General features: G+C 40.7%; 1 protein-coding gene across 2 annotated transcripts in view; it reads left to right on the top strand.

Moving 5' to 3' along the window:
* Positions 1-14,624, top strand: part of Vmp1 (vacuole membrane protein 1) — a 94,117-nt gene that overhangs the window by 8,724 nt on the left and 70,769 nt on the right. For both annotated transcript variants that reach the window (XM_028772275.1, XM_028772276.1), the window contains exons 2-4: positions 9,101-9,202; positions 10,436-10,571; positions 11,619-11,709. In XM_028772275.1, the coding sequence (XP_028628108.1) occupies positions 9,127-9,202; positions 10,436-10,571; positions 11,619-11,709 (303 nt within the window). In that variant the 5' untranslated portion in view covers positions 9,101-9,126. The remainder of the gene's footprint in view (positions 1-9,100; positions 9,203-10,435; positions 10,572-11,618; positions 11,710-14,624) is intronic.

The following is a 14,624-nucleotide window of genomic DNA, read 5'->3' as shown; positions in this document are numbered from 1 at the left end:
CTGAAGGTCAAGAATTTATGCTGAATTCCTGCTTGAGGACATTTCAGACTTTTAAACAGAGCAAGAATCCTTTGGATTTACTTCCATATACAGGATCTTGACAGTATTTCATGATACATGATCCAGAATTTATCCTACTACATTGAATTGTGAAAAGTGACTCATTGTTTCATCTTATCCTACCTGTGGAAGCTTTGAAAGAGTTTGTTTTTCTAGGCAGAGTTTCTCTGTGTGGCCCTGGCTAGCCTCAGACTCACTTTGTAGATCAGACTGGCTTTGAACTAAAAGATTTACCTGCCTTTGTCTTCCGAGTGCTGGGATTAAAGATATGCACCACCACAGCTCAGTTTAGGTTATTTTTTAATGTGTATGGCTGTTGGCTACATGTGTGTTTATGTACCATGTGTGCTTGGTGCTCGTGGAAGCCAGAAGAATGCATTGGATTCCCTAGAACTGAAGTTATAAGCAGTTGTGAGCTATTATATGGGTGCTGGGAACTGAACTTCGGGTCTTTTGGAAGAGTGCCAGTGTTCTTAACTACTGGGACGTCTCTCCAGTCCCCCTCCACCCCCATGTAGGTTTTTATCCTCAAGTAAATTTTGGGTGGGTGGTAACTTCAAGTCTGTGGACCAGGCTGGCCTGGAACTCAGAAAGATCTGCCTGCCTATGCTTCCCAAGTTCTGGGATTAAAGGTGTGCACCACCACTGCCCTGCTACCTCAAATGACTTTGAATAGGTTGTCATTTTAGTACATTTCAAAATGTTTAGATTATGGGGGGATTGTAGAACAACGAGTTCTGATTCTGTGGGTGCTTCTGTTGTTGTGAGAACCAGTTATGTAGGCTTATGTATAGTGTAGAAAAGTGTAGAAGGCAAATGCCTGTAAGGGAGTATGGAGGGTGGTATTTGTGTGTTCTACCTTCAAGAAAAGGATGAGGAGGGGCTGGAGCATTGGCTCCACAGTTAAGAGCACCTGCCCTTGCAGAGGATTAAGGTTTGGTTCCCAGAACCTACATGGTAGCATACAACTACTTGCAATTCTGGCTCCAGGAGATCCAATGCCCTCTTCAGTCTCCTTAGATACATGTTGGCAAAACACCTATACACATGAAGTTATGTTGCTGTTGTTGTTAAAGAAAAGTGCGTGGAGAAATTGTCCTCCTATCTGCCAAGTCGTTATGCAGAGCACTTAAATGTAATCTCTTTAGGTAATTTGATTGTTGTTGGGTTTTTTGGTTTGTTTTTTTGCTTTTTTGTGACATGTTCTGGCTCTGTCTAGCCTAAAATTTGTGAGGTTTCCCCAGGCTTTGCCTCATGAGTGCTGGGATTACACGTTTGTGTCATCATGTGTTTTGTTTTGTTGAGATAGGATCTCACACTAGCACATACTGGCCTAGAAATCGTTATGCATTTCATGGCCTTAGCTTTCCAAAAGCTGAGAGTACAGGGATAAATCAGTATGCCTAGATCTATATACTTCCTTCCAAAACTAACTTGCAGACCATCCCCCAAGGCAAAACAAAAACATTTAAAGATGAAATGGAAATTAAGATGGGCACATTATACAAATAGGTTCAAATGCAAAATCTTAAATTACCCAAAGAAATATTTTAAAAGAAAGAGAAAAAACTATGGGCTAGAATGAATCAGCAGTTAAGAACGCTTACTGCTGTTGCAGAGGACTCCAGTTCAATTCACAGCACCAATATAGTGGCTCATAACCATCTGAAACTCCAGCTCCAGGCCACGTAATTCTTCTGGCCTCCATAGATACTCCATACATCTGATGCTCAGATATACATGCAGGCAAAACATCCATGTGTGTAAGTTTTTTATTAAAGAAAATTTAAGAGAGACTTAAGTGAAAATGATATTTTTTCTTTTCTGGGTATAAAAATTTTACACTATTTTAAGCTGAGAAGGAAAGCAGAAATGGGGTAGGATATAACTAAGTTCTGTCTTGGGAAGTAGACATGGAATACATAATCTAAATAATTCTCCTAATATGATGTCAACTTAATCAGAACATATTGGAAACTTTCAGGAATAAATTTCCCTCTGCCTCTAACAGGTGAGATGATGAGTGATATTAATAGAGTGTGTAGATTCTAGATTGGTATCCATCTAAACTTGACAACACAAGCAGCAAAGACAGGGTGTATTTCTCAGATAAAAGGTAGGTAGATAGAGACTTGTGTCCTCACAGGGCATCTAGAACGGGAGCTGAGCCTTGGCTTTGTAGTTTAGAAATTTGAAGCTTGACTCGGTGGCTCACTAATTAAGTCGCAGCAGAGGCAGATCTGTGTGAGTTCAAAGCCAGCCTCATCTACAGAGGGAGTTCCAGGACAGCTAGGGCTACACAGAGAAAGCATATATCAAAAAAAAACAAAACAAACAAACAAACAAAACAAACAAACAAAACAGGGCTGGAAAGATGGCTCAAAGGTTAAGAGCACTGGCTGCTCTTCCAGAGGTTCCGAGTTCAGATCCTAGCAACCACATGGTGGCTCACAACCATCTGTAATGGGATCTGAGTCTCTCTTCTGGGTGTCTGAAGACAGAGCACTTGTATACATAATAAATCTGAAGGAAAGGGAGGAGAAAAGCAGAAAAAAAAGAAGAAAAAACTTGAGTTAATAAACATACAACTGAATGACCTGTAGGGGTTAGAATTATTCCAACCAGCCTTATAAACTAAAATACTAATTTTCTAATACAAGGAGAAATACATATATTGAGATTGTTTCTCTCAAAATTCTCCAAGAAATAATCTATATTTAGTTTGAAAGTGTCTTGCCAACAGGTCAGCACAGTCCGTATTGCTATTGCAGGCTATGTTGTATCTGGTTACTGCTCTTAGGTTTGCTGTAACTTGTTCTGTGACATTACCTGAGTCACTTGACTTCTGCCTGCCTATGTATGCAATATAGGAGTAAGTTAGACTTGAATACTTGAGTCCTTCTGTGATCTGATTATTCTTACAGAATATTCATAAGGCACTGTCATGCAGAACATCCTACTTTTGAGAGGAAGAGAATTGTCACTATGCAGAGGGTATTTAAGGTGGAATGACTAGATGACATCATTAGGGAGAGAGTGTGAAGAGAATGCAAAAAGGAACTTGGGAGGAGGCACTGAGTAACTCCAAGAGTCAAAGCAGAAAGAGCTGTCAGCAGAGTATGCAGAGAAGTGGGGAGGAAGCCAGACCCTTCAAGGAGAGAGTGATTGCCTGCCCCCAGCTAGGTAAGAGGCTCACTGAGACACTATTGCTCTTGATGAAAGACACGTCTTGATTTCCTGGAGTCAGAGGTGAAGTCTTAACTTCACTCTTACTGCAGTGGAGTAGAGATTTGCTGCTGAGGAAATGAAGACTGCAGGACAGAAATGGGAAGTTGTAGATGATGTTTATTTGCCAGAGATAAAGAAGCCAAGATTGATCGATCACAGAGAGGACTGAAGGAGCTAAGTCCCAAAAAAGGGGAAAGGGGTTAGTATGGAATGTGTGTTCCCCACAGGCCTTTGATGTCGTAAGTCTGTGCTCAAATGGGTGGGAATATGTTTAGTAGTACAAGAACTGAGGGTTCTCCCTCTGGTTTTGTTTTGTGTACAGCTGAGGCTGTAGGTCAGTAGAAGTGTTTGTCTCACATGCATGATGTCCCATGATCATTCCCAGGAGTGCCACACATTCACAGAAAGAAACTAAGTTGATAACTAAGAAAATGTTGAATATCAGTTAAAGGGCTGGGGTTTGGCATCTCAGATAATAACTAGCACCAATGAACACTTGATAGATATTTACGGAGCGAACTTAAAGTGGCTGTTCTGTTGTATTTTATTTTCCCAGCTATGTCTAGTTATTCTGACCCACCTTAAAATTACAGAGTGGTCTCAGGGACATGGTAGCTTTGCAGAGCTCTGCAATGTGTGTGGCAAAAAAAAAAAAAATATGTTCTAAATTAGGAATTAATTTCTATCAACAGGATCTGAGTATGTAGTGGAGACTGTCTTCCATCTCCTGCTTCAGTCACAAGTATTGGGGTTATGGGTGTGTATCACCACACCACTATCTTGGAAATGGTCAAATGGAAAAAGAAGGTTTATTTTGTTTGCTTGTGGCACTGGCTGTCAAACACAAGGCCTGGACTGTATGAAGGCCAGTGCTTTACCACTGAGTCATATCCTTAACTCCCAAGAGGTTCTGATGTGTTTATAATTTAATTGTGCAGAACCCCTTTTTTTCTTAGTTTATTTGTCTTTATATTGTAATTTCTTCTTGGGAAATAGTACAGGTTTTTTAAAATGTTAAAACCGAATTTGTTTCTTATGTGAAGAGCTAGACTGACTAAAAAACTAACTTCTCTTGATTATTTCTAACAGATAAAATCCAGATTATTTTGGGTTTTTTAGTGATTTATTTATTATATTTATGAGTATACTGTAGCTGTTTTCAGACACACCAAAAGAGGTGATCCTACTACAGATGGTTGTGAGCCACGATGTGGTTTCTGGGAATTGAACTCAGGACCTCTAGAAGAGCGGTCAGTGCTCTTAACTGCTGAGCCATCTTTCCAAGCCCCCTATTTTATGTTTTATTATAGAGAATATTTTTGAGAAGGAAATATCAGATTTTTTAGTATATTGTATAAGAACAGATTATTTGCTAAAAATAATTCCTGTTACAATATTTCAAAAACAAAACCTTTAATCCTACAATACCATTATTAATAGATTCTACCTTAAATGGACCTAAGTTGTTTTGAATAAAACTCTTTTGTCTATTCAAAAAAATACTATGGGAAAGAATAAATAGGGAAAATTAGTTTGATTAGCAGAATGGTTTTGTGTAGCTGCCTGCCACAGATCAACTGGGTTCACCTGAAAGGGGGGCTGGGAATGAAAAGAGGACGGAGGGCGAGAAGAGATGAAGCCAAGACAAAGTTCTCTGATCAAGGCTCCAAGTTTAGTGATGAACTCTCAATTTAAAGGGAAAGGCCCCACCCCAACCCTTCCTTGTTTCAGCTTGAGATGGGTGGCGGAATCCATTCTGGGTCCCAGCCGGAGACATCTCAAGGCAAGCCCAGGGGCAGATCTTCTAAGTTCCACACAGCCACGGTGGGTAACTTCACCTAGATCCTATCTCTTGGTCTGTTGTGGTAAACAAGGTCTTTCAGGCCTGCTCAAGGCTGGAGGAAGGGCACAGTTTTGTAGGAGTGGGTGTTGGTGGAAAGTTTGCTTCATAATGCAAGCATGCATGTATGTGTGCATGAGTGCATGCGTGCTCAAGGGTATGCATGGCTTCATGATCTCAACACTGACTAGAACTCATTATGTAATCCAGGCTGGCCCTAGATGTGTGGCAGTTCTCCTGCTCTGCCTCCCGGAGTGTTAGTGTTTAAATGTGTGTCACCATTCCCAGTTTATGCTGTTCTTTTAACCACAAATTGATTACATTTTACTTGTGATATGTATGGATAGTTGGCTGTGGGGTTGGCTAAATTCAAACCTTCACACTTATAAGCATCTTCAAAACTTCAAGTTAAGTAACTAGAAGGCCTGGGCAGTGGTAGTGCACACCTTTAGTCCTAGCACTTGGGCAGAGGCAGGAGTATCTCTGTGAGTTCAAGGCTAGCCTGGTCTACAGAATAAGTTCCAGGGTAGCTAAGGCTATATAGAGAAACCCTGTCTTTGAAGATAGATGGATGGATGCATGGATGGATGGATGGATGGATGGATGGATGGATGGATGGATGGATGGGTGGGTGGATGGACGAATGAAAATCATTCATGGAGACAGTGCTATTTCAGACATCCTCAGTATATTTCATTAATATTAGACTTCACTTTATAAGCTATTTTGATGCTCTGATTTTATGTTTTCACTTTTTTTTAAGATTTATTTATTTATTTTAATGAGTACACTGTAGCTGTCTTCAGACACACCAGAAGAGGGCATTGGAGAAGAAGCCACCATGTAGTTGTTGTAAATTGAACTCATGACCTCTGGAAGAGCAGTCAGTGCTTTTAACCACTGAGCCATCTCTCCAGCCCCTGATATTATGTTTTCACAAAATAACTTTGTCATTCTTTTATAGTAATGATATGTGCTATGTTGTTTTCTTGACAATATATTTACAGAAATTTGTCATAAATTTATAAAACCAACCTTTGAATGTATTGTGCTTTGACCATATTATTCCTGCTCGTCTTCATTGGATTCATATGAAAGATGTGACAGGAGCTAGTGAGATGATCATGGCAGATAAAGTGCCTGCCATGCAGCCGTGAGGACAGGAGTTCAGATCTCTAGCACCCATATAAGAGCTAGGCATGTCTGTAACCCCAGTGCTGGTGAGCGCTGAGACAAACTATCTCTGGAGCTTTGCAACCAGGCTAGCTGCACCAATGAACTCCAGGTCCTGGCTCAAGAAAATAGGTGGAGAGCAGTGGGGGAAGACAAGCTGATGTCTACTTCTGGTCTGTACACACACCCATCCTACCCCATAAAAGATGAGGGAGGTTATATGTATTTGCATGTTGTATAGATTACCTTTTTTTGTACCTGTTGATAACCCATGTTGTCCCTATTTTACAAATAGAGCAACTAGTGTTCTCAACCCTTAGGAAGCTGAAGTAAAAAGAGACTGTTGTGGAGTTCAAGTCCAGCCTATGCTACTTAATAAGTTGGAAGCCACCTTGCACTACCTAATGAGATTCTGCCTCAAAACAGCAACAAAGTTAAACTTGTTTGTAGAGATTTACAGACCTGTTCCAAGTTCCTAGAATAATTGCTTGTAAAGGTCAGATTTAAACTGAGTTCTGTTGAACTCTAAACTCTATTTTCTTCTCTAAATTATATAGTCTTTTTTTTTAATCTAAGTTCCTTAAAACCCCAGTTTCACTCTGCTGTGTTGTCATTGATCTCATATATTCATTTTGTTTTCTGCCAGACTCTCCTGAAGACGAGCTTTATCTTACTCATATCTATAACCTCACCTCGGGGCCTGTTACAGACTAGTAGAGTGAGCCACAGTGGTATCACTGATAAGGAAGCACGAGGTTTGTTTTCTGGTTTAGTTCATTCTTTCATAAAGCTCCTACCATTTGGATGTCTTAGCTTTTAGTGTTAGTTTCACACAAATACATATGCACGAACAAACTCTTTTATATAAATGCCCTGCCCCTGGCCAGCCAGTGGGCAGGGCAGTTTTGATTGTGTGTGTGTGTGTGTGTGTGTGTGTGTTGGTGTGGGTGTGTTTTACTGGCACACTTAACAGCAGCATGTTTGTATATAGGTGTGAGCAGGTGGAAGCCACAGATCACCTCGGGCCTTGTTCCTTAGTTACTGTGTACCTTATCTTTTTGAAATAAGGTCTTTCACTGAGGCCTGGGACTCAGTAAGTAGGCTAGGCTGTCTGGCTAGCAAGTCCTAGGAATCTGCTTATTCCACCTTGCCAGTGCTGTGGTTACAAACACACTCCCCAACACCTAGACTTTGACTTGGGTGCTAGGGATCAAACTTAGGTCCTCATGCGTGTGTGGCTAGCACATCACCAACTGAATAGTCTCCCTAGCCTCTGTTTTTTGAAGCAGCCTTACACTGTAGTCCATGCTAGGTTGGTATTCTGTTGAATAAGTTGGTCTCAAACTTGTGGCAGTTCTTTAAGTTCTGAGATTGCAGGAATGAGGCATCATGCCTGGCTCTTATCTTTGGAGAACTTGTTTGGAGGTTCTAGCACGGGCACACGAATACTCCAATACCCTTGCCTGGCAAATGACCATTATCTTTATCCTACCAAGCATGCATCTTTGGAAGGAACATAAACAGAATAGTGAGGAAGGAAAAAAACATCAACGTAGGTAGCTGAATCAACAGAGTCAACCTGGCAACCAGTAGATGACAAGATGTTGCAAACAGGTTACACTGTCATTTATTTTTCTATTTTATGGGTGAATAATTTCATTATTTGAATATACACTTCTCCCCCCTTTTGAGATAGACTTTCATTTAGCCCAGACTGTCCTTGAACTTCCAATCCTTCCACCTCTGCTTCTCACATGCTAGGATGATGATTGTATGCCACATAGTTTTATGTGGTGATGGGGATTAAACCCGTGGCTTTGTGCATGCTAAGCAAGCATTCTACTACCATCTGGCTATATCCCTAGCCCAGTATATTTTATACATGAGACTCTTATCTTCTGTACCCATTACCATTCAAGTCCTACATAAAGTTGACCTATAGTCCTGAGTCAGTGACGTTTGAGTTGATACAATGAATTTATTTTCTAATAATGTTAACATGACTATAAAAGATGAAAGGATAAAAAGATATGGTAACTTTAAGTCATGTATGACATTAATTTATAAATTAGATATTGAATCTATACTTTATCAATATTTGAAGATACTAGTTTTTAATACCTTTATTCTGTGAATAGTGCTCCCAAATTTTAATCTGGAAGAAAAACCCAAAATTTTTTTAAAATTTCATGTGCATTGGTGTTTTGCCTGCATGTAAGTCTATATGAAGGTTCCAGATCCCCTGGAACTGGATAACGACAGTTGTGAACTGCCATGTGGGTGCTGGGAATCGAATCCAGGTAACCCGGGTCCTCTGGAAGAGTAGCCAATGCTCTTAACCACTGAGCCATCTCTCCAGCCCTAGAATAACTATTTAGAAAAGGTTTATAACCACAAGCTTGCTTGCTTATTTGTTTGTTTGTTTGCTTTTACTACAAGTTTTATGTAGGATTATACAAATTGTTTATAAAATTCTTTGCTATAAAAGAGAGAATAGTGCAAACACATCATACAATTAGCGTTTTGGGTATATGCCATGTTACTCTTGTATTCAGGTTTGTTTGTTTGTTTGTTTGTTTGTTTGTTTTGAGACAGGGTTTCTCTGTATAGCCCTGGCTGTCCTGGAACTCACTCTGTAGACCAAGCTAGCCTTGAACTCTCAGAAATCCGCCTGCCTCTGCCTCCCAAGTACCGGGATTAAAGGCGTGCACCACCACCGCCCGACCTTGTATTCAGTTTTAATCCCGGGTACAAAGCAGAAGAATCTAATGTATTGCTGGGCTTTATTTTTTGTATTAGCTCCTCCAGAGTTACTGATCTATGAAATGGCAGAGAATGGAAAAAATTGTGACCAGAGACGTGTAGCAATGAGTAAGGAACAGCATAATGGAAGTTTCACAGGTAAGGATCATGTGGCTGCACTAACAGCAAATTTTCCATGGGCGTTTGGTGAGTGTTGTTCTTCTGGGGCTTCACATGAATTTCTTCACTTAATCCTTACACTGACCAAGTAGTTTGCCTCTGCATTTTGAGATGATTCATCCCTTTAATGCTGGCAGAGGCAGACAGATATCTGTGAGTTCAACACCAGCCAGTTCTACATAGTGAATTCTAGGACAGCTAGGGTATGTACTGACACCTTATCTCAAAACAAAAAAACAGATTGCAGAAGAAATACCTGACCTACACGTATCTTTCCCCAGATTTGTAGTTTGAGTCCAAATACAACTGTTGGATTCTGTTTCTTTTGAGGGGAGGAAGTGCATTTTGAGATGAAGTTTCTCTGTAACAGCCCTAGTTGTCCTAGAACTCAAAGGCCAAGCTTGCCTCCGAACTCATAGAAATCTGTGTGACTTCAAGTGCTGGGATTAAAGGCATGTGCCACTACGACAGGCCATCTTAGTGCCATTTATGTAGGATACATGCTATGAAAGGAATTAGTAAAGAACATTTTTTATTTTTTTATTTATTTTTAGTGTATGTTTTGGTTTGTTTTTGCAGGGTTTGTTGTTGCCTCAGTAATACTGATGGGAAAATAACAGATCTAGGGCTAGGGCACAGAGGACATGAACAGCATGTGTTAAATCCTGGATTCAGTCCTCACCACCAAAAAGGAGCTGCTACCATGACAGTTCATTTTATTTCTGACAGTTTGGACTAGTTTCCATTTCTCAGGATTATTGGGTTTGCGGTGAATGGTTACCTGGGACATGTATGAAACTTTCTTTCTAAGCAGTCATACATTATACTATCCTTCTCTATAATAACTAAAAAGAATACTCTGCAAAGTTGTCACTGATGGAGTGGAAAGAGATGGGCAAAGATGTACAGACAGGTGGAAAGCCATTAAGGCTTCAGTACAGAAGCCTACCACAATCCTTGTTCTTTTGTTAAGATTTCAGAGACTAGAATTTTGTTCTATAGATTGCCTCCTCTACATAAGGTTGATCTCAGTTTGGTACTTCGAACTCCTTGAATTTGCATGATCACAGTGTTAAATCTCATTTATATGTTTAAGATATTTTTATGCTGTGTTAGAGATACAAGACAGCAAGGCGGGTCGATTGTTATTCTTTGAACATGGTGGCACAGATGTCAGGAATTCTCCTCTAACTCCATGCTGGTGTTTTTCAGACCCCTCTTCAGTACATGAGAAGAAAAGAAGGGATCGGGAAGAAAGACAGAATATTGTCTTGTGGAGACAGCCGCTCATTACCTTGCAGTATTTCTCTCTGGAAACTCTTGTAGTTTTGAAGGAATGGACCTCAAAGTAAAGAGCTTTCTTACTACTTTTTATATAAATCGTATTTACTAATTTTAGAAGTCCTCAGCTGTCTCCTACTCTCTGCCATCTGTTTTACCAAAATGGATTAATTAAATTTAGAACATTATGCTAGGAACATCTGTTTCCCTTCCTATAGTTTAAAGAGAACTGAAACAGGGAATGGAGACGTAGCTCAGCTAGAGCGCTTGCCTGCCATGCACAGACCGTCACCACCACACAGAAACCAGGTTTCCAGGGTCTCCCTCTGCCGTATGCTTGGAGGACAACCTGGGCTACATAGAGACTGTCACCCCTCCACAAATGGAGAACAATAAATTGGGATATTCAGTTTGAAGAAAGACGTAGTGAGGAAATGTTATTTGCTTGATAGATTACTGCAGGTGACTGCTGATTCTTGGCTTCCAGGGGAAACATGGAAAAGATAGTAGTTGTTTCCTCCTGATTTTGTCTTAAAAAGAAACCAGGCCTGTTTGCAGTAGATACACAAAGTCTACTTTACTGATAACCAGGCAAAAAGCTTTGCCTGAAAATGTGTCCTGTCTTTAAACCCTGTGCTCCTGCTGTTTTGAATATGGCAGAGAGCAATTTCAGAGCTTGTTATTTTCTTGTCCTTTTAAGTCTATACTGTTATCTTACAGTTTCATTGTACTTAACATTTATAAAACATTTTGTAACAAATTTCAGCTCATCTGATCCCTCTAGGAGCTCTACAAAGAAGGAAAAGCAAATATATGATTATTGTGATTTTTAAAAGCAAAAACGCAAATCAGATTGGTTAAATGTCTTGGCCAACCAAGCCTGTGGCTTGAAAGCCAGTGTTCTTCCTGTTACACTGTAATACATCTCCAAATTCAAAGATGGGGTGCGAACAAAATGAGGCTTTGGGCAGAGAAAGGCTGAGTGAGAGTGAGGCTATATGATAATTCAGGTTCAGGCCCTGTGTCCCTTGACTGACTCCTTTCTACATCCCAAAGGCTGGTTCTACAAATTGTAAGATTAATGTGACTTTTTTTTTTTCCATTTCTTTTTAAGATTGTGGCATCGTCAAAGCATTGTGGTGTCCTTTTTACTGCTGCTTGCTGTGCTTGTAGCTACGTATTATGTGGAAGGAGCGCACCAACAGGTGAGGTGCTGCGTATTCCCACTCTGTAGTCACATGACATTTCAGAATGAGACTAATTCGAGTTTCATAGAGTTTATACCCTCAACATTTTAAGCATACTGATAGTTGGTATCTTAATGTCTTACTCCATACACTAAAAATACCCAAGCACTGTCTAGTAGCTGTTTAACATTATTTTGGTATTTAGGATACCTTTTTACCATCAAAGATGTAAGCTATTTTTTTTGTATTCAGTCAAAACAGCATAGATCTTTTCATATTTACCACAATGTCTTCATAATGTCTACTGAATGCCTTTCTGATCGGTCCAGACAGGTTTCATCCTAGATTGAGAAGTGTTATGCTTATGAAAGGTAGATTCATTTCCCTGCAGTCAACAGTCATAGTACTGATGGGAAAATGAGGAAGGAACATTTTGTAAGCACATTATCATTAAAATAGTGAAACATTAATCTATTCTAATAGGAAATGGTTTTTAAAAGCTATCGCTTTAAAGTAATTTACTTCTAATGTTGGGAAAGGGTTTTGTTTTTGTTGTTTTTAAGTAGTTTTCAATGCATTTTCAATAGGAATCTTTATATCTTGGTGTGATAGTTTGTATATACTTGGCCCAAGGAGTGGCATTATTAGGAGGTATGGCCTTGTTGGAGTATGTGTTTCACTGTGGGCTTAAAACCCTCACCCTAGATGCCTGGAAGTCAGTAGTCTGCTAGCAGCCTTCAGATGAAGATATAGAACTCTCAGTTCCTTCTGAACCATGCCTGCCTAGACACTACCATGCTCCTGCCTTGATGATAATGGACTAGACTTCTGAACCTATAAGCCAGCCCCAATTAAATGTTGTCCTTATAAGACTTGCATTGGTCATGATGTCTGTCCACAGCAGTAAAACCCTAACTAAGACAGAAGCTGGTACCAGGGGCTGGGGTATTGCTGTGATAGGCCTGACCATCCTTTTGTTTGGAGGAATGTGGAATTTGGGACTTTGGATTTGGAAATCAGTGGAATGCTTTAAATGGGTCTTAATGAGCTATCCTAGTAGCTATCCTATAAAAGACTTTGTTACTGAGAGTGATTTGAGCTGTATATGCCTGGCCCAAGATGGGTCAGTGGAGAAGAATTTCAGTATGTGACATAGAGACTGTTTTTGTGATATTTTGGGGGGAAAATGTGGCTGCTTTTTGCCATTGTCTGAAGAGTCTGCCTGAGGCTAAGGTGAAGAGATTTAGATTAATTGCTTTGAAAAAGGAAGTCTCAAAACAGCCTGGTGTAGATTCTGTTGTGTGGCTACTAAAGTTCACTTATGAAGAGCAGTTTAATGAAAAGGAGCAAGCTGAGAAAGGAAAGATACAAAATATATGGTTCAAGTATTAAAGGGACACCAGGAAGTGAAATGGAGCCGAATCCTGTGTTCAAGGATATTAATTTGAATTAAGGCAGTAGTGCCCTTGGGGCAAGATCCCACCCAGCTAAGTTTAGGTAAGGCATGATAGTACAAGCTTTTAATCTCAGGAGGCAAAGACAAGCAGATCTCTGAGTTCAAGGCCAACCTAGAGCAAATTCTAGGTGAAGAAAATCTTAAATCCAGACTTAGTGGATCACACCTTTAGTCCCAGTGCTTAGGAGACAGGCATGCAGATCTCTTGGGTTCAAAGTCAGTCTATGGAGCAAGTTCCAGGACAGCCAAGGTTAGGCAGTGAAGGAGTTGGAAAACAGAAAGCTGGTGATAATGTAATAGAACAAGGAGGCCATGTTCCAGCCCCAGCAAGCAGCAGAACTCGGCAGCTTTGGCCATGTGGCTCTGGCTTTAGAGTCCAGACTAAAAGGAACTAATGGAAAAATTGATGGTTATTATTAGCTAGAGCTAAGAAATTAGCCATGATTAAGGAGAGACCAGCGTCACTGAGGTGATATCTTCTGGGAAGTGTTTTCTGAGCACACAAAGAAGCTGTGTTCCAGAGATAGCCAAGGTTGTACCTTGTGCTGCAGCTATACTTGGTAATGTGTAAGAGTCACCCAGGTGGTACTGGTTTTGAAGGCATGAAGGCAGCATGAAGAACAGCTGAGCTTGGCACTATGAGATGCCATGGAAGGCCATTGGTGAAGGTGCAGCCCCAGTTGCAGTTGACATCCCACAACTGAAGGGGTCTAAAAAACTTGAGGCTTGGCACCATGAAGAGAGCCCATGAGAGGCTAGTGAAACCTAATTGCAGCAGAAGACCCCAGTGTATTGGAGATGCCAGTACATGCAATAGAATGATCACCAAGAACAGCATAGGCAGTGGATCAGTGTGAGCTTACAGTGCTACAGAGGGCTGTTGGAGAAGTGACGCTAGCCCTTTGGAGGAGCCCAGAAGATTATGTGTAGATCCTAGACATTGAAATAAGAAGCTGTAACGTTGAAGTTGCCTTGGAAATCTCAAGGTGTTCAAGATGCTAGCCGTCATCTATCTGCTGAGAAAAGCTGCTAACTGGGAGTGGTACCAGCCCAGGAGAAAGAAGTTTGTTGCAGTCAACGAAGATGAAAAGGAGTTGGACATCTGAAGACTGCTTTGACATCAGACATAGAGATGCAGAGTTTGGAGTTTGCCCAGCTGGTTTCCTGTCTTTCTTTGGGATTACAGTTAAATGATTGGATGAGGGCTGGAGAGATGGCTCAGTGGTTAAGAGCACTGACTGCTCTTCCAGAGGTCCTGAGTTCAAGTCCCAGCAACCACATGGTGGCTCACAACCATCTTTTAAAAAAAAAAAAAAAAAATGATTGGATGAGCCGGGCGGTGGTGGTGCACGCCTTTAATCCCAGCACTTGGGAGGCAGAGGCAGGTGGATCTCTGAGTTCGAGGCCAGCCTGGTCTACAGAGTGAGTTCCAGGACAGCCAGGGCAACACAGAGAAACCCTGTCTCGAAAAAACAAA

The sequence above is a fragment of the Grammomys surdaster genome, unplaced genomic scaffold (assembly GCF_004785775.1).
Source record: "Grammomys surdaster isolate TR1022 unplaced genomic scaffold, NIH_TR_1.0 213, whole genome shotgun sequence".
NCBI classification, from domain to species: domain Eukaryota; kingdom Metazoa; phylum Chordata; class Mammalia; order Rodentia; family Muridae; genus Grammomys; species Grammomys surdaster.
The sequence above is the reverse complement of the archived record's forward strand: the minus strand, read 5'-3'. Positions and strand labels throughout refer to the sequence as shown.